At 33.9% G+C, this 22,735-nt stretch overlaps 1 protein-coding gene across 1 annotated transcript; it reads right to left on the bottom strand.

The window, feature by feature from the left end:
* Positions 1 to 7,314: 7,314 nt before the first annotated feature.
* LOC126728375 (probable leucine-rich repeat receptor-like serine/threonine-protein kinase At3g14840) lies at positions 7,315 to 21,598 on the bottom strand. The gene is made up of 24 exons (XM_050434211.1): positions 21,475 to 21,598; positions 19,766 to 19,943; positions 16,022 to 16,093; positions 15,857 to 15,925; positions 15,710 to 15,781; positions 15,556 to 15,627; positions 15,347 to 15,418; positions 15,162 to 15,233; positions 15,001 to 15,072; positions 14,836 to 14,907; positions 14,676 to 14,747; positions 14,381 to 14,449; positions 13,507 to 13,572; positions 12,729 to 12,794; positions 12,577 to 12,612; positions 12,378 to 12,418; positions 11,783 to 12,159; positions 11,522 to 11,717; positions 11,042 to 11,182; positions 10,055 to 10,173; positions 9,705 to 9,915; positions 9,351 to 9,588; positions 8,127 to 8,277; positions 7,315 to 7,839 (listed from the first exon to the last, which is right to left on the bottom strand). Exons 1-24 carry the CDS (start codon positions 21,596 to 21,598, stop codon positions 7,483 to 7,485), a joined length of 3,015 nt encoding a protein of 1,004 aa, XP_050290168.1. The 3' UTR covers positions 7,315 to 7,482.
* Positions 21,599 to 22,735: the final 1,137 nt, after the last annotated feature.

The following is a 22,735-nucleotide window of genomic DNA, read 5'->3' as shown; positions in this document are numbered from 1 at the left end:
TTATATTTTTCTAATTGTTTATGGGACAATTAAAATTTTTAAGTTTTAAAGTTATTATTTAATTTCTCATTCTCTTAAGGAAATTGTTATAATAACAAAAAAAATATCCTATAATTACAGATATTACTCAAATAATTGATAGTACTCTTAACCATAACTTTTCTTTTTCTATTCTTAAGTAAGTACACCAAATTGGACTAAAGTGAATTTAAATGGACTGTTTTAGACCAAATGGACCAAAGTGGACAAATAGACTAAATTAGACCAAATAGGCTGAACTAGATAGATGTGGACCAAATGGATATAATTGACCGAAGTGGAATGAATTGGATCAAAATGGACTGAAGCCGACCAAGTTAGACCAAAGTGAACGAAGTAGATCAAATGGACCGAATTGGACCAAAATGGACCGAAGTAGACCATACAGACCGAAGTGGACCGAATAGGACCGATTTGATATGTTTCTAATTTTTTTTTTCTTTACAACTAAACCTTTTAAATTTCAAATATATTATTCAAAAGTCTCATTCTCTTAAAGAAAATTATTATGATAATCAAAACCCATCACAAAATTACACTTGATATTACTCAAATAATTGATAGGCACATTGACATATATAGCCAAGACAGCATTTTGATATATATTCAAATTTTCACTTCCAAAATGACTAAATATTAACTCAAAAAAAAAAAAAGTAAACTAAAACTATAAGAGGGAGAGAGAAGAGTTGTGATAGGGAACTCAAAAAATACAACACCAAAAAGTATTAACCCAAATAGAGTTATAAGAAACACAATGATTCATCAACCTAAAGTAGGGTTGCAAGAAAGAATGAAAAAAAAAAAAAACAATATTAATCAAGAACTTTAAAGGTGAAGCATAAAAATATCCTTTCCCATATAATTTTTATTGATAGAATTTTGTACGTAAGCTATGTTAGAAATTTGAAAATTTTTCTCAATATCCAAACTTTCTCTCCCTAATATCAAAAGCATAGAAAACATATATAAAAAATGTACAAGCCAAAGAAAGAATGAAACAACTACTCTTGGGACCTAAAATACAACAAAGTCATATTTCTAGAGAAAAAAAAAATGTTACCTTTTGTGGGGCCCGATAATTTGCGGCCCTGGTCCATTTTTACATTGGGGCCCAAGGCTCGAGCCGAGGGGGGGTATAGTCGAGGATGGGTAATAAAAGTCCAGACAGTCTTGAGACATAGCCAAGGGTGATTCTATCCTCGGCATATCCGAGGTCCCCTTGGAAGAAAGGGCAAAAACGGTATAAGAACAGTTTGGGAAAAAATCTAAAATATCTATGTCAATAGAATAGGAGATGCTGGATAGTATAACGACCAAGGACAAAGGGAAAGTTGCCATCACTGCCATTCAATACTCTGCACCTGACAGAGCCATGCTTTTCAACTTTTACAACCACCCCCAACCACTTTGGGCATGGGCTGATGGGACAAGTATCAGCCTTGGAAAGTCGATCCTACACGTGGACGAAGGATAAGGAATACAGGTTAATATAAAAAGAGGAACAAGCGATCCGAAAAAGGGGCTGGGAAAAATGGTAAAAAACCAGAGCCTCCTAGTCCGCCTCCAGGAGAAAGACTCCTCGAAGTGAACGCGATTTAATTCACCATAACTAACTATCGTCCAGTGACCAGGGCCTAGCTTTTCAAACTTACGCTCTATAAATGATATTGTTTGGGCCTTTTACGTGCAAACCCAACATTACTATGGGTCGTTACAAATCGTGTCCTTATAATTGGCGCCGTTTGTGGGAAGGGCTTGTGTCTTGGCACGGGTGGTGGGTTGAGGCAGTCCCTCACTTCATTTCCAACAGCCGGATGTAGTGTTCTAGCATAAAGTTCCACTAGGGGCTACGTTTCTTCACTAGGGGTTGCACTTCGTAGCGTCAGCAGCTTGGATGGTTCTAGGGGCTTGGCCGAGGAGCTAATCCCCCTAAAACAAGGTCCCACGCCATAACTGAGGGGTTAATTCCCCCAACTACTTATAAAAATCAAGTTTTGGACAGAACTAAGGTATTGCATGGTCCTCGGACTCAAACCTATGGGGAAACCAACTACTTATCAAAATCAAGTTTTGGACAGAACCAAGGTATTGCATGGTCCTCGGACTCAAACCTATGAGGAAACCAACTACTTAAAAATCAAGTTTTGGACAGAACCAAGGTATTGCATGGTTCTCGAACTCAAACCTATGGGGAAACCAACTACTTATCAAAATCAAGTTTTGGACAGAACCAAGGTATTGCATGGTCATCGGACTCAAACCTATGGGGAAACCAACTACTTATCAAAATCAAGTTTTGGACGGAACCAAGGTATTGCATGGTCCTCGGACTCAAACCTATGGGGAAACCAACTACTTATCAAAATCAAGTTTTGGATAGAACCAAGGTATTGCATGGTCCTCGGACTTAAACCTATGGGGAAACCAACTACTTATCAAAATTAAGTTTTGGACGGAACCAAGGTATTGCATGGTCCTCGGACTCAAACCTATGGGGAAACCAACTACTTATCAAAATCAAGTTTTGCACAGAACCAAGGTATTGCATGGTCCTCGAACTTCGGACTCAAACCTATGGGGAAACCAACTACTTAAAAATCAAGTTTTGGACAGAACCAAGGTATTGCATGGTCCTCGGACTCGGACCTTTGGGAAAGTCAGCTACTTAAGAAGAATTCTAAGTCACTCAGTCCTCGGACCAAATACCAGAAAAGGTTAAGGCTATGAAAGTTATTAGGAAGATGGCAAAACACCTTATTATTCAGCGACCTGCAGGGGCTGTTCATTTTGGGTTATATATCCTCGGATGATTATTTCCTACACGGCATCAAGTATTCCGTCATCATCTCATTCAAGTTTGGGGTGTACAACCCATTTTTAGGTCGGTCTTATTGTACACGATACCTCCAATACGTTCATAATAACATTTTTTTTTTTTGGTAAGGGTTTTCGGCCCTAAGTATTGTTTTCATGGGTCGGCATTATTATGCCAGACAACTCTAATAAGCCCATCATAATATACTTTTCTTTTTTCTTAGTAAGGATTTCTGCCCTAAGTATCATTTGTTCAAGTCAACATTCTTACGCCGACTAGCTTCAATAAGCACAGAGCAAGATCTTTTTATTAACTAAGGTTTCGGCCCTAAGCATCGTTCAGAGTATAAAAATAAAAAAGAAGTCACAGGGTAGTATGTCTATTCACGACATAACCATTTCAAAAAGAAGAGATAGAACATATGAAATAAAGCAATAACGACTTTTATTAATATAAAGAGGTATTACAGCGTACAATGAAGGGTTTAAACAAGCCTATACAGAAGGCGAATTACCAAAACAATTAAAAAAAAAAAAAACAAAACAAAAACAACAACGAAAAACAACAAGACAAACGAACAGTCAGAAGTCTTTTTAAGCTCTACTCCGAAGTCTTTCCAAACTCTACCTCAGTAGCACCCATATTGAGAGGAGGACCTCCCTTGGTGGAAGAGGAGAAGAAGAGGAAGAAGGAAAAGCACCAGGATGGATCTGGTGATGGGAAAGAAGAAGAAGGGGAGGCAAAAGAAGACACCAGTAAAGGAAGAGAGGAAGAAGCAGGGATACTTTGTCCCTGCGTCAGTCCTGACTCCTAACACACTGGTCCCATGTTAGCTAAGCTCATGAGAGAGCGGCTGGTACTGATAATGGGTGACCCTAACTTAGTCACACCAAAAGCTTGACACGACGAGCCCCTACTTCGAATTTTGGCTAAAGGGAGGATGAGAGGTGTCTTGAGTCTCTGCCATCCCTGTCCTGACTGAGCCATCTTAAGTTTCGGAGGGACATAGCGCTTCTGAAGAAGGTGTGATCTTTTCATCCCCACTTCTATTTTCAAATGTGTCACACTATAAGCTGTGGTTATACTGATAAGGAAGACTTAGAGCACAACTTGAGGGTTGAGGCTTTAGGAAGGTTAAGAAGTCTATACGCGAAGGGAATGCCCTCTCGTTTGGCTTCTTATATGGAAGGTGAATTTAGTGGCATTTAATCCGCACGTATCTCCAAGAAGATCTGTAAGTAAGGTAGCATCTGTTCAACTCCCTAATATCATCTATAACTGTCAGATTTGATTGACCTCGTAAAGGAAATTTATTAAAAACGCGCCTCGTACACTGAAACGACGGGAGCGCATCGTGTGTAAATCTAGAAGAATTTCTCGTAACCCGGCACATTTTCTAAGCAGATGAAGAGACGCCAGCATTAATGAAGAACAGAGCTAAACGAACCATAATAAGGGCTTGACATCATCAAAATCCTCCTCTCCGACCAAAAGGTCGGACAACAGGATTTTGAGGGGCTATTGTGGGGCCCAATAATTTGTGGCTCTGGCCCATTTTTACATTACGGCCCAAGGCTCGAGTCGAGGGGGGGTATAGCCAAGGATGGGTAATAAAAGTCCAGACAGTCTTGAGACACAGCCAAGGGTGATTCTGTCCTCGGCATATCCGGGGTCCCCCTGGAAGAAAGGGCAAAAACGGTATAAGAACAGTTTGGGAAAAAATCTAAAATATATATGTTAATAGAATAGGAGATGCTGGATAGTATAACGACCAAAGACAAAGGGAAAGCTACCATCACTGCCATTCAATATTCTGCACCTGACAGAGCCATACTCTTCAACTTTTACAACCACCCCCAACCACTTTGGGCATGGGCTGATGGGACAAGTATCAGCCTTGGAAAGTCGATCCTACACGTGGACGAAGGATAAGGAATACAGGTTAATATAAAAAGAGGAACAAGCGATCCGAAAAAGGGGCTGGGAAAAATGGTCAAAAACCAGAGCCTCCCAGTCCGCCTCTAGGAGAAAGACTCCTCGAAGCGAACGCGATTTAATTCACCATAACTAACTATCATCCGGTGACCAGGGCCTAGCCTTTCAAACCCACGCTCTATAAATGATATTGTTTGGGCCTTTTACGTGCAAACCCAACATTATTATGGGTCGTTACAAATCGTGTCCTTACACCTTTAATACTCTAAATATTTTCTAAAACTATTTCATCTTTCTATCTCTTCCAATATATCATGCTATTATTTTTAGAGTGTTTGATTAGTATTATTCCTTTATGAAGTGGTATATATTCTTTAAAATTATGTTATATTTTTTAAGTTTCAAATAAATTATTCAAATTACTCATTCTCTTAAAGAGGATTATCATGACAAATATGTCATGCTATTATTTTGAGAGTGTTTGATTGGTACTATTCCTTTATGAGGTGGTACATATTCTTTAAAATAAAAAATCATAACAAAATTGCACTTAATATTACACAAATATGGGCACACTTAAATGCATAATCAATATTGTATTTTAAAATAATTTCAGTTATCACTTCCAAAATAACTAAGTATTAACTCAAACAAAAATCAAACCAAAGCTATAGGAGGGAGATAAACTACTTGTAATGGGGAATTCAAAAATACAAAAATAATAATACTATTATTTTGAGAGTGTTTGATTGGTACTATTCCTTTATGAGGTGGTACATATTCTTTAAAATAAAAAATCATAACAAAATTGTACTTTTTTTTTTTTAATACAAGATAGAAATTATATTCTAGCCAAATCTAAGTATATATGTGTGTGAAATCACCCTCCTAGAAACTTGAACCCCAGCCCTTACACTTAATATTACACAAATATGGGCACACTTAAATGCATAATCAATATTGTGTTTTAAAATAATTTTAATTATCACTTCCAAAATAACTAAGTATTAACTGAAACAAAAATCAAACCAACGCTATAGGAGGGAGATAGACTACTTGTAATGGGGAATTAAAAAATACAAAACTAATACGTATTAACCCAAAATAGAGCTTTAAAAAAATACAATGATTCATCAACCTAAAGTAGAGTTATAAGGAAGAATATAGAATAAAGAGAGAAAATAATCACTTTTTCAGGAGAGAATAACAAATTTATAGAAAATAAGATGAGAATAAAAAGAATAAAAATAAAATAGTAATAATACAAAATTATCCAAGTAATGCTTTATAATTGAATAACGTCATATTTCTTACATACTATCTTTATAATTCTATAAGATAACATTTAACAAATCAAAGAAAAGAAAAAAGATAACAACTTAAAAATACAAAACTATATCACATGAACTCAAAGTAGATATGCAAGAAAAATAATAAAATCCACCAAAAAATGAAAAAAAAAAAATGAGAAAAAGAGGGAGAGAGAAATAACCTTTTGTGTGTGGAAAACTATGTATAGAATGAGAGTAGTGAATTGCAAATTTATAGTAAGAGGATAGGAATAAGAATAACCAAAAATAAAAGGAAGATAAAAGGATAGAGGAAGAGTAATATACTAATATTAAGGTAGATAGTAGTAGGGATATGAAAAGGTAAGAGGGAGGGGAAAGGTTGGAGAATGTGTAAAACTAAGTTGGAAATTTAATGATTAGAAAGATGATGAGGTTTTTTTTTTTTTTTTGGATAAGTTAGAAAGATGACGACTTGAGACAGAGAAAAATGATTGATTATAGAGAAGGTGAGAAGTGGAAACTAAAAAAAAAAAAATTGTGACATGACGATGATGTGGTTCAACTAGAGTGTAGCAACAATAAATGTTACGTTTTAGCTTTTAGATTTTAGATATATATATATATATATATATATATATATATAAATTGTTAGCTTCATTTTATAGTATATTCTCTAATTCACAATAACCAAATTTCGCCGGCCCTAGGCCCTAGTACACTTAGGCCATGATGTGGAGGTAAGAAGTGACCTTTTTTTTTTTTTTTTTTTTTTTTTTTTTTTTTTTTAACATTAGATATAATAATAAAAAATTTAGTTGTACATTTTTCTTTCACTTTTAAGAAGGCAAAAAAAAAAAAAAAAAAAAAGAAGGTAATGTTAAGAGATAATACAAATTTAAATACATAGATCTTATAAATAGATATGTCATCAATCACAAAAAGTAATTCAAATAGGAAAATGTTAGAGATAATATAAATTTTACTCATAGCATTTACAAATCGATGTTGCAGAGAATAAGATGGATGAACTTCAACAACGTAATAAATGCATATTTGAATTACATTTTGTGATTGTTGAGTCATCTTTGTAAGCCACATGTTATAAAATTTGTAATATCCCTAATATTATCCATTCAAATATTCATTTATTACATTCATCCCCATCAGTTTTGTAAGTTTAAGAATAGAGGACTTTAAATAAAATATTATAATATAAAACACCAGGTAAAAAAAACTATTTAAATGATATTTACACATATAAAAAGGCTAATTTACAGTTATCGATACGTGTTAAACCGGCCAACAACAGACCAGAGTTGGTAAAGAAAATATAGTTTATAGTTTCTTGTTATCAAAACAAGCATTTTGCATGGATGTGGGGGCAACACTATACTTACATTATCGAGAATCCTTATTTATTGAATCGAGATCATTGGTGGTTATTGAAGAAGATCCAACCCACTTTGCATTTAATGAAGTATTAAGGCTCTCAGGTTGTTGTAGGAGCTGATCTGTTAAGGCTTTAACCTTCAAGTCACTGCCATATAAACTTCTATCCATGTCAAGTTCATGAACAGTAGTTTCGCCATTAAGCATGCTTATCACTTCAGACATGTTGGGTCTAAGTGCAGGGGATGGATTAGTACATAAGAGAGCTACTTTTATCATTCTAACTGCCTCTTCCTTATTGAACTCTGACCCCAACTTTGGATCCACCAGCTCCATTAGATTACCCGTTTGTTGTAGAACATGGGCCTGTGATAAGTAAAGAGAATTGGATGATCGAAATGAAAAGTAGCAAATTACTAGAGGAGCAAAAAGTAGCCAAACGTACATAGCAAACAAAATATACATGTCAACTAGCTGAACTAATGCCTGAAGTGAAGAAGTCAAACAATCTTCAACACAGTTAAGGTTATTCTGTTTCTCAAGTCTAGATTAACAGTTCAGGATGATCAAGTTAGGCAGAGGGACAAAGAAGCAACCAGCTTTCCAGACTGTGTTTTTAGTTTCATATATTAAAAGCAAAACATAGATCTTACCCAATCTAGAAGGCAAACATATTTCTCACTTGGTCGAAATTTCATGTTGCTCTTCCCAGCGACAATTTCCAATGCAACGACCCCAAAACTGTATACATCTGCTTTATTGGTTAAATAACCCCATAATACATATTCTGGTGCCATGTATCCTCTGCAAAGTAAAGATTATTTGTATGAAGCTCTAGTCTTTTCTATTCAACAAAGCCCAATAAAAATAGAAAATTAGGTACCAATTCATATTTCATTTGCATTGAGCATGAGATTATGAAATCAATAGGGCTACCAGAATTTATTGGTAAATTCATTCCATCATTGACCCAAAAACAATTTTTGAGCAGGGAAGAAGAATTTTTTTTTTTCTTTTGCAACATGGAAGTGATAATAGATGTAGTCATGTACATGTTACTGAGATCCTAGAAATGACCTTGGAAGTTTTTTAGCCCCAACAACAAAGGAACAGGCATTTAGCCACACCAGTTGTTTGGTAAGCTAGGTCTTTAAACTCAAGTTACTATCATTGGGCAAGATCCAATTTTTTTTTTTTTTTTTTTTTTTTTTAATTTTTTTCCTGTCTTGGGTTACAATGGAGCAGATTTTTAGATAATTGTAAATGGAGGCCAAAGCATAGAAATTAACAGTATAGGAAAATAGAATATTTGAACACAAGTTTCTCTAAGCTATTTATTTATTTTAGTCTGTAAGATATTTATTTCTTAATTTAAGGTAGTCAGTGTTTAAGCATTAATTTAATGGTTGAATAGACAGATGATTCTTCTCTCTGTGTGTGGGGCTTTGTGTTGTGTATTTTTTACTTTATGAAGAAATAGAGATTTTGTTGTATCAAGTATATTGGGGCAAATGAAACTACCGCAAATTATTAGTACATGTTCCATGTTTGAACTTTTTTGCAAAGCAAGAAAATTGTTTCATAAATCTGGAATCACGTTGCTATGAATATCTCTACAAGCATGGCTGGGTTGCAATCCAGAGAAATATTAAATCCAGGAGCACCATAGCATTTTCCATATCCAAAATTCTCTGGTATGAAAACTTTAAATGCTGCTGTGTTCTGGTTTAGTTTCAGCAGCATCTCATACAAATATAAAATAAAGTGTCCATTACTAGTTATCTGTTAGCTAATAGGTCAGGGGGCCAAAATAAAAAGGAAGAATAGAATCACAAGTAGACTATAAAATGAAGGAAGGAGGGAAAAACATAGCTCACATTGTTCCAGCAACTTGGGTGCTGATATGGGTGTCTTCCTCTTCATCAAGCTTGGCCAAGCCAAAGTCAGAAATCTTTGGGTTAAGGTCCATATCCAGCAGGACATTGGTACTTTTGATGTCTCTATGAACAATTTTCAGTGTTGATTCCTCATGCAAGAAAGCCAGACCTCTTGCTATGCCAACGCATATTTTCTGCCTCGTAGGCCAGTCCAATGTCAATAGTTGGTCATCTGAACCTGCATTTTCCACAGAGCGTCCAATGGGGATGGATCAACTTATTTCTTGACATATATCATTCTCAGTGTTAGGTTTATATGCTTTCCAAAGCTGATATAAAAAATATTAAGCTTACCAAACATAGCACGTGCCAAGCTATTGTTTTCCATGTATTCATATACCAAGAATAGTTGATTTCCTTCAATGCAACATCCATACAGTCTAACAAGGTTTGAGTGTTGTAATGCTGATATCATGCCTATTTCAGTTACAAATTCACGGTTTCCTTGTTTTGATCTTGAAGAAAGTTTCTTAACAGCAATTATAGTACCATCTAACAGTATACCCTGCATCAGAGTAGAAAACTACACATTCAGGTATGTAATTCACACTATGTAATGAGATATGTCTCCAGATATCATGAATAAGTAAGAATAATGATAAAAATCCTGTAGCAGAAAGAATGACATTGTGGGACTGGGATACCTTGTATACAGTTCCAAAACCACCTTCCCCAAGCTTGTTTGCAGCATCAAAATTGTTGGTGGCAGCTTTAATTTGCTTGAAGGTGAAAAAACCAGTTTGCAGATCAAATCCTTTCAGCTCTGTCGAAGGAATAAAAAGGTGATGCTAAGATGTCACACTGCATATTATATATGATAACTTTAGAGAGAATGAGACAAAGTAAATGCCACAAGAAGGCTCCAGGCTCTAGTTGATCAGCTACTTAAACCCAATTGTTACGAGATTTAGAGTTTCATTTCTTTTCTTACTTCTTACATGAAATCAAAAGTGTATTGGGAGTAAAAAACAAAATGAAAAAAAAGGGAGAATATTTCCATGAAGAATCTTAGGATGAGGTGTACCTTGTGCCCTTCTTAACACTCGAAATAAGATCATTATTCAGCTATAAAAAGAGTAGATATCAGAAAAACTAATTCTCATGTGTCTTTGAAAACATTTCATAAAAGGTTTTTTTTTTTTTTTCTTTTTCGGACACACACTTGATTTTGCAGATCCTTCTTAGAAATTTGCTCAACCTCATTGACCTTAATCCATCAATTCATCTCCCATGTACAAATGTCTTTATTTAGATATTATAATAAGCAGTGATCTCATAGTTTTGCATGATTTTGTGAGATTACTTTATTATATTAACTGGAACCAAATTTCTCCAATTTATGCAGCCTGGAAATTTCTAGGAAAGCTATTATGATTCTCAAGATAGCTTTGTATTCGCTGCAATCAAGCAAATGTATGGTTCCTTTCAGAATTGTACTTTGGATTGCTAGTTTTTCAACTAGGAAAAGAGATACAATAATAATAAAAAAATAAACTGCAGGTGTATATAGGCCCTAAGAGCATTGCTGTATATTGCTCCAAGTTCATGCAATATTTGGGGAAGATTAAAAAAAAAAAAAAAAAAAAAAATCCTGTCTAAATTCTACATCAGAAGATGCGTATCTTGATTACCTTTCTCCCTTGACATTTTGCCTCCTATGTAGCCTTTTGACCAAAGAATGCCTAAAATCATAAGGAAGAGGAATAACACTAATACTACAACTACAACTCCAGTTAATATCTCCATCATGCCATTTTTAGGTGGACCGAAATCTGCAGAAGAGAAAAATAGCTAAGGAAAGTGATTATGAAATTGCATTCTATAATATATGTAGCTCTGTAGAGTTAAGCATAATTAGAGCAATCCACAAGAAGATATAGATGTTTCAAATACAAAATTAGCACTGTAAGGGTAGAAAGAAAAAAGATGATAAAATTTTGATTTCTTCCATCAAGTTGCACTTGAACCTAGTTTTTGAGTAATAGGTTCTCACAGAATAATCATTGGTTCTACTACCACTATATCACTGTCCTTTTATTGTTCGTCAATCTAATGAGTTTGAAAGAAGTTGGACAACAATATAAGAATCTCATACTTCAAGAATTGGTTACCAGATTCCACGGAGATTGCTGATATGAGAGGACCATATGTTCCTCTCAGTGGCGCAGCGGTTGTCCCTTTTCCAGCCCAATGAAAGCGGATCTGTAGAACTTTGTTCCTCACAACTGCTTTAAATTCCATAACTGTTGCTTTATCAACCCCTTGTGCAACATTTTCAATATTAAAATCCTTCAAGACCAGTTGTTCCTGTAACAAATTAACTCAATAAAATTGTTTTCTATGCATACAGAAAAACAAATTTGACTTCATACCTGGATATAAACATCAAATATCCGTCTTCCAAGACTGTAGAAAGATCTGTTATCTCTGATAACTATCTCTGCAAAGTGTAGTTTCACAGTATAATTTCGATTCGCCAAGCAACGTGCATAATATGTGAGAGAAAGAGGAGAAAGCCGTGCACTCATGTATAATTCAGAGTGGTTCATTCTGAGTATTGATACATTAGTTGCTTTATATTGATTTGAGGTACTGTTAACATCCCAAAAATTTCCACTGCTACTGAATCCCCAACTATCTCTTACGGAGACAAATTTTGCTGCACCTGCTGGGTCTAGATCCTCTTCATATTCTATCTTTCCAATGGTGGTTGCATTTCCACCACAATTTATATACAATGAATGTTGTTCTACACAAAAACAGCAGGTTTGTAAGGGAGTTTAGATAGAAGCAAACTTTGTAGAGCTAAAAGATGCTCAATATTGCTTGTTAGTTCAATTGTTAGTTGCCTAATGCGAGATGAAATATGTAACTGAATTTTTTTCTTTATTTACAAGGAGTTCTCAGAAGCCGAACAACATAGTTGAAGCATACACCCTAAGTTTTGAGTTTAGACAATATAATTACCTTTTAGACAAGGTTTGTTCTTCATGCACTTGGCAAGTAGTCTTAATTGGTGTAGCAAAAGAAAGAAGTGTGAGCTTATGCAAAATTATAATGGAAAAAAAAGAAAAAGAAAAAAAGAAAAAGGAAAGGCTTCTGCAAAATCAAAGAAAAAGAAGACAAAAATTTGCTATTCTAATAAGTTTACATGTTAGGATCTTACGAGTTGTCCTGTCCAGAAAAGCTCCGAAAATAATTTCTGTTGAAATGAGAAAATAGTTAATTTTAAAAAGCTAGAAAGATTTTGAAGAGAGAAAAGTACAGAAAGCTCAATTAGGCTGAAATTGATGTTGAAAAGGACAAAAAACTTCTTACTGGTTTCCAGTACAAGTAGGTGGCATAGAGATTTCTGAAAAATTATTGTACGAGACATCTATTTGGCTGAACACAAACATAGTATTTGTTAATAAGTCATTATAAATCCAAAAACTTTGAACAACTATTAATGAGAAACTCATAAACATCAGCACAAAATTGTAAAAGGAAATGATTTCAATATTTTAGAAACATCTAGACAGATAAAATTTCCCATTTGGGCTGATAATTAATTAACCACCTTCTCTGCCATCATTGATGATTTTGGATAATCTGAACATTACTTACAGTGGTAGTATTATTGACTGCATATAATATGGCAGTTTAACCTATGTACCATATTGCACTTCCTAAAACTACACACCTGGTTTTTGTCAATGCTAATCCTATGTCAATTCGGGCTCAAAGCACAAAACTTGTCCAGCCAATTTAAAATTAACTGCCCTTATTATGTTGCAGAAAACAGATAACCAACATAAGAATGTAAAACAAATTTGTCCACGTCTTCTAAACTGGAGTCACATGTTGAAAGATTCAAATCAAAGCTGCCAACAAGGGCTAATTCACCTATTTCTTATGATTGAATGAGATCTATTACTGATCCTAAAGAGGTATAAGATGAATCAAAATTCAAAGAAATGTATATTTGAACAATATGCATTTTTTTTATAAAGAATTTATGATTGTAGACTCCATAAAGAATTACAAAAAAGAAAGGGAAAAATAAAAAGAAACATTTCATGTGAAACCAATACAAGATTTAAGATGAATTATATACAAGCCAATATCTCTGCTAGGGATCCAGTTTGGAATATGCCCACTGAGCAAGTTGTTTGTCAGAAACCTGTTCAAATAGCAAAGTAATGATGTTCTAGTTAAAGCTGATTTATAAGTTTACTGATGGAAGAAAAACTTACCAAAAATAAATAAATAAATAAAAAATAGAAAATATTGGATGAAATTCAAAGGCAAAATACGTTTTGATGACTTGGTGCTATGATGCATCATATATATATAAAGCCTTTCAACATATATGACTTGGTGTTATGTTGCAACATAATAAGGCTGATGGCCAGATCCATAGGAAAGTTAGGGGTGAACTGACGCTCTTGTGGGAGATGATGAGTATTTGACTTGTATCTTTTAAGTTTCTGAAAGTAGGCCTCCGGATTAACATAAAAAGGATACTCATATAGACATAATACTTATATGGTTCAACAATCAAGACATTTCTGTAATACATATAGCGACAGTATCTATAGGATCACAGGAAAGGCACCTAGTCCTCATACTTGGTATTCTAGTCCCCTAATGAATCTACAAGCTTATTTTAGTCTTGGTGTCACTCAAGCCCTAGATTGGCATCACATGCGTAATGGGCCTGCCTCAAAGTATCACACAGGAGTCAAAGAGGCAAATTCCCCAGGCCAACCCAACACACTATATGTTGTGTTGTCCTTGCTTGGCAGAGCTTATTTTTATTGGATTTGTGTGAGACATAAGCACTACAATCTCATTGATTATAGTGAGATTCCTAGCATCTTTAACTGTAGACATAGTACAGAAACCAAATAATGTTAGATGACCGTTGTTAATTTTGTATTTAAACTAATCTGAAATGAAACTAGATTTAGAGTTTGACTCTAACATACATATATTTCAAGGAATCTAGACCACTCAAATCTGGAATATTTCCTTCCAATTTGTTGAAGCTGAGATCTCTGCAGGGATACAAGAAAGAGATGTTATATTGATACAAAAGAAGGTTTATAAAATAACTTGAAATGACATATATTAAACTTTATACATATCTATATATGTACAAGTATAATGTTCTCAATAAAGATAATTGACATGGTCTAATCAACTATCTAGGGTTTGCAGCTAACAGGGTTTTAGCAAAAGAAGCAAAACATAAAAGGAAGATGGAAAGGATAGCAAAAATACAAGTTTTGGAGTTTAGTCATTGCTGAAATGTATGCCGGGATAGGCCCAGAGAGATTGCAGTTCCTCAACATCCTGCAATATAAACCAACATCATCTAGGCAAAATTTTTATAAATTTGTATTATATATGTTGAAACCTTATATAAAAAAGAATGACTTACAATCTTTTCATGCTTGTCATGTTATTCAAGGGCGGAAATTCTGAACCATTACCAATTAAGTCACTTATTCTCCTGCACAAAATTGCATCATTAATAATTGTTAATGTATTAAGCAATAAAGAATTTGAAAATGCAACAAAAGAGTACTTAGAAGGTATAACTTACAGCCCGGTTAAATTACTCAAGACAGAAATGCTAGAAGGAATGGGCCCCTCAAGACCACTAGCTTGGATCTCTCTATTGAAAATACAGCTCTAATGTGTTAGATTGCACCTGAAATTTTTACTAGAAGTGATTTTTAAAACATTATGGGAAAAAATACATACAATTCCTGAAGTTGTTTCCAACTCTGGAAAAAGTCGGGTATTCTTCCAATGAAGTTGTTACTGTTAATCCTACTGCATGTTGCCCAAATTGGAAACTAGATTAACTAAAATAAAAAATTGAAGTTTTTCTGGGAAAATAACAAATCACTTTTGGTACAGAAATGGGAAATTATATGATGACTTACAGTTCTGTTAATTTGGTTAGATTGGTGAGAGCAACTGGAATCTCGCCAGTGAGATTGTTTGCATTGAGAATGCTGCAATCACCAAAATGAAAAGTTTAGACCAGTTCAACTTACTTACTGTTGATTGAAAAAATAAATCATTGATAATTTAGAAATGAATCCTCAAATGTGATTTACAAATGAATAAGAGGGAAGAAAGAAACACTGACAGATTTTCCAAGTTAACCAAATCCCCAAGTTGAGGGGGAAGATTTCCAGAAAATAGATTGTTCTCTAGGTTCCTGAAAGTATAATCCTCTTCAATGTTTTGAAACAGGTCTACAAATCAAATAAAAGAAGAAGAAGGATGCAAGAAGAGCATACATATATGTAAGAGTGGAAATGTTTCCCAAGTAGCTTGGGATTGGTCCTGATAAATTGTTTACATTAACGGACCTGCAGTGAATTAGTTTAACAAAAAGAATGAGCATTTACTGGTTAACCATTGACACTAAATGAGAAGTAACTTACAGATATTCCAACTTTGTAGAAGCCCATTCAGGTGGTATGGTACCAGAAAGGTAGTTTCGAGTGAGATCACTTCAAGTAAGAGTAAAGTGTGCTATTAGATCCAAAGCACAAATCTCAATTTTCAGGTGCTAATAAGTAAAACAAATAATTAGTTACTTTTCTTACATTTTCTTTAGGTAGGGTAGCTTCACCAGGGATGGTGGAAGCATGCCATCAAGATCTTGCCCTTTAAGAAAGCTGTATGAAATACATAATAGATTTAATGTACTAGCCCACGTATTTGGAATCCCATCAGAATCTTTTCAGCCATTATCTACTAGAATATAAATCATCTTCATGCATATGTTTGAGCAAAGGATGAGAAAATTGAAATTTTCACTAAAGCAAGAGTTAAATAGCATATATCAGAATGGTTTATTATTGTTGCATACAGCTTGCTACACACGGCCATACACACAACATGCGAAATCGTGTTTTGAAGATGAACTTAAATTGGACAATTTCTGAATGAAAAGGAAATGGTTCTATTGAGACTCTATTTAAATAGCATGTGCAGCTCATTGCTACTGTGTATGTATGGAAGGATATACCATATATAAGGTGCACAATGCCAATTGCAAAGTGAAGAAACTCTTCTCAAAGAAACTTGTGCAGATGTCAGATTAAAAATATTAAGGTGCAGATTATAATCCAACAAGTCTTTCTAGATGTGTAAACACAACTCACACAAGAAGATGTGATTGAGCCTGTGATCTAATGCTCCATTCCTTCAATGGAAGGGAAGCTGATGCCATTTGGGTATGAGTCATCACTGACTCTAGAATGGGTAGGCCGGTGAAACATAGCAAGTCATTTTTCACATTGGTGACAATTCAAATTATGGATAGGCTGGTAAAACATAGCAAGTCATAGCAAGCCACGTAAAAACTACCTGAACCCTAGGCATCACCACATAATGGTGTATGGCATTACCACCAAACAAAAGAGGAGTTCATTCTCAACTCATAAAATTCTTATTCCAAATCTTCTGCCTTTCACTATTACAAGGGCACTAGTTTAATAGAGTTTAGGGATTACACCAGCATGGAAAATAACTAATTAAATCCCTTAAAGCCCTCAACATTAAAAACTCAATCCAAAATTCAAATTCAAAAACAAAATATTATATGACTTTAGAGCTCCTTGCATCATACTCCCTTGGTTAAAGAAAACTCGACTTTGAGTTTTGAAGTGGGGAAGGAGTAGAACTCCAGAATGTAGCACTTGCCTCAATTTAAGAATTACGTTGGGAGCACAGAGAGTGGCTAAACCCTGCATTCCATGACTCTTCTAGAATCACAAAATCAATGTGTGGAATCAACACAATCTTATCTTGAACCATAGGAAGAACCATTGTATCCACTTTCTCTACTTTGTCAAGTTGTTTATCCTCATGCACCATGGAAGGTTGATCAGTAACACCTTCAGTAAAATCTACTATCACAACATGTGCACCCTTAAAGGTTTTGCTGAACTTTTGTCTCATCAACTATTGACTCACCAATAGGTTGAATCAAGTCAACTACACATTGTTGAGGATGTACTAATTGAGCACTTCTTGGCACATGCATCTCCTTTTCATAACCAATTTTTGGTGCAAAACATTACTATATCTCTTGTCTGAAGCTTTACCCTCGAGCCTGCTGGGTAATTTTTGCGTGGATGCCATTATTCAGTGTAGTTGGGCATTAATCCTAGCATGGTCTTGTTAAATTTCAGGGATGGCCTTCAATATGTCATAAAATGTTGTTGGGGTAGACTTAGAACTAGAAACTCTTTGAGCACTCATCTCATCTTTTGAGCTACATTGCCAGGTGTAGGTCTGTCCCACTGATTGAGATTGTTTTTTTGATTTAAAAAGCTACAATGATAGCGTTTGGACAAAACTCTCTTTTGATGATAGGATGTGGGAAAATATTTCTCTAAGTTTTTCTTTCATTTCTTCCAAATCAGTTATGGGAGGCTTATCCTTTTCTATTGCAAAGGTTTTCAATATCATGCCAATAATCCCTAGGTCTACTTATCAATTTTATCTTAGCAAACCTAGCCCTTTTTACATATGACAAACCTGTTTGGTCAAAAAACTCATACATATCCTTGCGTCATAGAATTTCACAAAGATTTCACTTTTAACCAGCAACTTTCTAGAAACTTGTCATGAGGTTTCACAAAGTTTTTGCAAACATCATTTATGGAAACTCAAGTATAGATTTTAACATCATTTCTCCAAAGCCTTGGCTAGAATTCTTGTCGAAACTTCACAAAGATTCCACTAAAATTTCAAATTGAAACTTGATTGTAGATTTACACAAAATTTTCACCGAAACTTTGTGCAGAATCTCCAAATGAAGTTTCACAAAGTTTTCCCCATTTAGTAAAAATTCAGTTAAAATGGCTCTCCCACGTTTCTCCACATTGTGTTGGTGAGAATTTTGTGAAAAACTTTGCCAACTAGTTTCATCCCAAAGTTTTGTAGACTACTTTGTGAAACTTCGTGAATGAGATTCTACACAATTTTTTTTTGAAACTTATCTAAACTCTTGCTTGCTAGTTTAATTACAAAATTTTGGTGAAATGTTTTGAGAAACTTTACTAAAATGTTTCCAGAAAAAAGCTAGGTGAAATCTTTGTGAAAATGCTTTAACAAGTTTTGGACAAAATTTTGGTAAAAACTTAGTGAAACTTAAATAATGAGCTTCTGCACAGTTACTTAATGAAAACTTTGTGAAACTTTGGACAAAATTTTGGTAAAAACTTAGTGAAACTTAAATAATGAGCTTCTGCACAATTACTTAATGAAAATTTATGAAACTTTGATAATTAGTTTTTTTGCAATGTGATGGTGAAAACTTTGTGAAGCTTTAAAAAACGGGCTTCTTCATAGTTTGTTGAAAACTTTGTAAAGATCTTGCTTACAAGTTTTTGAACACCAAATTCTTTCATAGTATGGTGGCCTGATGGATATTAGTAGAGGAATGGTGGCTCAAAAATGGACATATTGGGAGATAGACACCAGTAATAGTGCTGGTTAGTTTAGCAACATACAATGGTCAAAGGATAACAAAATTGACAACACCGTTTACTAGAAGACATCAGCTAAGGATAGCTCATTGGAGTTGGAAGACATCAACTAATGACTAATGACAGCATAGTGGTGAGGTGTGTGAGCTGTGACTTGGCAGCCTTTGGTGACATCCGATAAAATTAGAACGATACAGGGAATTATTGTTTGGATTAATAACGAGAGAGATAAAGAAAAGGTGGGAGAAAGTGAAACAAATAACATAACATAGTTCGACCTAACAACCTACGTCCATAATATAAGTCCTCTTTGGCAGCCAAAATTTTGACTCAGTCACTAGGCGACTGCTTCTTTACTATTTGAGATCTATATTATATGAGTCTATTGAGAGTATATATACAAAGTCCATTGAGATTTTTTAGAGTATACATAAGAGACTAACATACACGAACCAGTATAGTATATGTAAGTTGTATAGTACAATAATATAAATAAGAAAATTGCACTGACCTTTCCTTAGGTTTTCTATTATTACACTAGCCTCATCTCTCATTTGGAATAGAACACTCATCTCTTCTAAAATGTAAATTATTTAGTATTTACACTTACCTCCCCTAGATGATTGAAAAAAAGGCATTTAAAATCTCTTTTTTAGAAAAATCTGAAATTTACTACTAGGACCCTTTAAATGGAGGGTAAAAATCTGAAATTTTAGAATATTGCAAACTAAAGTGGAGGTGAGTGTAATAACAGAAACCTCAAAGGAGGTGAATGCAAAATATAGAGAGATAAATTAAAGCTGGACAAATATTTGAAACATAACAGGAAGGGAAATGAAGGGTGCGTACATTTCAAGGACGTGACATTGACCCAAAGAATCGGAGCAATTGCAGACAAGAGAATTGTTGTACAATGGCCTCAAATTGGATTGTGGTGTTAACCAGCTTGGGTCATTACTACATGGGTCTACTCCGAAATTCCAATCTTTCTTCCCTATTTGCATAGCAATTTCACGAAGGGCTTGCACTGCAAAATAGTTAGTAGTACATCAGACTCAGACTCATCAAAATTTTTTTTTTCCCCTTTATTAATTTATTTTTTGTTTTAAAAATGTTCCATATTCGACTCTGTTTAAACAATAAGGAAATGGACTTTCACACATAAATATATAAATATCTAGCTCAAGCCCTCAACCCCCTTAATTGCAATAATTATCTTTTTGGGTTTAACTTATTTCCAGTACTTTTTTAACTGGACATGTCGTTTTATTTTAAATATACTAAGGTAGGTGATAGTGGATTTTAATCTCTACCTTTTATTTAGTTAAAGGGTGATGTGGCAGTCTTTCATTTAAAAAAGAACATTTATCCGTATATGATGTTTGTTTATAGAGAAATTCTGGTGTCATAAAAAAATCACAATTTTTGTCACAACTTGCCACGTGACGAGTTGTGAGTAGTGAAAAGAAAATAATGGGTTCATGGGGGTTCACATCTCCACTATTCACAATTTACCACGTGGTGAGTTGTGGTAAAAGTTGTGATATTTTTTTGTGATACTGATATTTCTCATGTTGATGGGATTTTGGAGAGATAAAATATATTATTTAAATGAAATAAAAAATAGAGTATTGAGTTTGATGTTTGTGCATAAAAAACATAGATAGTTAAAGTAGAAATAGTAGTGATTTTTAGGTTAGTTTAACTAAAAATTTGAGAAAACTAATGTGAATACTAATGTGAATACCAATTTGAACCCTTTCTTTTTATTTTTATCTTTTTGGATACTTTAATTGCTTTCATCTTTAGCATAGTAGATTTGATTATATATTTTTATTGGTTTTTATATAAAAAATTAATTGTGTAAATTGTATTTAGAAATTACTCAAAGACATTGCCAAAGCCGATTGGTTGATAAAAATTCAAAGCAAGTATAACCCAATCGATAGAATATAATGGGAAGTGCATCCCCACCACGTAAATCACAAGATGGTATTCCATTTCCATGTCAAAATTTCATGTCCCTAACATTGTGTTTGACCAAACCGACACTGAGGTTCAATACCATTAATCATGGTAGATTGGGGTTAGAGAGCTAAAACCAAAATAACTACGACGCTGGTCTGGTCCCTTGTTCTTCTCAAATTCTCATTCTTAATCAGAGGTTCACATTACAGAATAAAGGGATAATGCCTCAGTTTAAAATTTTTTACCAATTGAGATGGAACCAATATTGCATATAAGGACTCATCAATTCCACAGCACGCGATGACAATAGGTAAATACCATATGTATCACTTGGTCTTGATGAGACAGTCATCATAAATTCAATACATTTGTTAAAGTGCTACTACTCAAACCATTCAACTCATGTTAAGAATTATGTCAAGCGATATAAGAACTCTTATCACCAAGTCACATCCTGTAGTACCAATAATAATGTATGTATAATTGTTATCCAAATTCATCACGACATTATCAACCTCAACTTACTAATAAATTATTCTCCAATGAAAATGTGGTAGTGAAATTAGTGCATAAATAAGATAGTTTATTACCTTCATCATCAGGAAGACGTAATTCATTGTCATCATCCTTAGGAAGACGCCCTACTTGTGCCCTGGCTTGGAATACTCCCGTGCATAATAGAAGCAGTGTTAGCGTATTAAGGATAATGTCCATCTCTGGATTCTGAGCATTTCTTGCTATATTATCTCCCCCCAACTTGTTATGCAATGAGTTCTTCATTCAAAGTTGAATGAAAAGGGACGATAAAAAACATCAAGCTACATTATTTATCTATATTCAGCACAAAAAAGAAAAAAAAGAAAAAGAAAGAAAAGAAAAAAAGAATAAGAAAAGAGAGTTTGTCACTACGGTTTCGGAACTTTTTTTTTAATAAGACTATTTTTTGCCCCTTTTTGTTTTAATTTCTTTGACTAGAGTACTCATTAGTTATAACGTGTGCAAAAATTTCTGTCTATTTTAACATAAAATTATACTTTTCTATTTTTACTTAACCACTTTTCAAAACAACCAACCATATCAAATTATCTATTAAAATTCTATTTCTTTTAAATATCAATTCATCTTTTTTTTAAAAAAAAATTTCTCTCTCTCTTCACATGCTACAAGTTACAACTATTATCTACTATCTTCTTTCATTCTTGAAAAACAAAAAAATAAAAATAAAAACCTGAAATGTATAATTGCAGTGCTTGTGTATATTTGCACAAGTACAATGGTAAAAATGCATTTTACACAATAAATGCATAAATTGAGGTCAATGTGTGTGTATGTATGTATGCATCCTTTTGATCTTGAGTCCCTCTAATACTTGGAGAAGCATCCTTATGGTTAAAGAGGTGCTAGTGCTATGGTTATGTGCCAAATAGCATTTGGGTAATGAGAAAAATAAAGGTATAAATTATGAATGAATATAAGGTTGCCAAGGTAACAATCTGAATCAAGGTTGGATCTATATATAGTTTGAGATCTAAGGTGATAAATTAAAGCAGGACATTAAGACATTTTATTAAAATATAAATTAAATAGTATTTATTTAATATTTACCAAATCAAGGTTAATTGGATAAATTAAGTACATAACTCGATGAATTAGTTCTAACCAAACCAAGATTAATTTCATTTAGAAATCAAATAATATGGTTCAAGCATAAAATTTAACTTCCTAAAAAAAAAAAAATTTAATAAAAACAAATTTCTTTTATGCGTGATTAAGTAAAATTGTAATATAATTTTTAATTTTGGATGTGGTGTTAAAGGAGATAGAGATTATTTGGCGTGTTGCCATAAAATG

The sequence above is a fragment of the Quercus robur genome, chromosome 5, assembly GCF_932294415.1.
Source record: "Quercus robur chromosome 5, dhQueRobu3.1, whole genome shotgun sequence".
Classification (NCBI taxonomy): domain Eukaryota; kingdom Viridiplantae; phylum Streptophyta; class Magnoliopsida; order Fagales; family Fagaceae; genus Quercus; species Quercus robur.
Note: the sequence above shows the minus strand (reverse complement) of the source record. Positions and strands in the feature narration are given on the sequence as shown.

What these genes read in the sequence shown, in the direction of transcription:
- LOC126728375 (XM_050434211.1), bottom strand. Translation starts at nt 21,598, where the DNA reads ATGGACATTATCCTTAATACGCTAACACTGCTTCTATTATGCACGGGA. An exon ending in CAATGTCACGTCCTTGAAAT is followed by an intron (nt 16,094 to 19,765) that starts GTACGCACCCTT and finishes TATTTCATACAG; the next exon opens with CTTTCTTAAAGGGCAAGATC. An exon ending in ATGACAAGCATGAAAAGATT is followed by an intron (nt 14,748 to 14,835) that starts GTAAGTCATTCT and finishes TTTATATTGCAG; the next exon opens with GATGTTGAGGAACTGCAATC.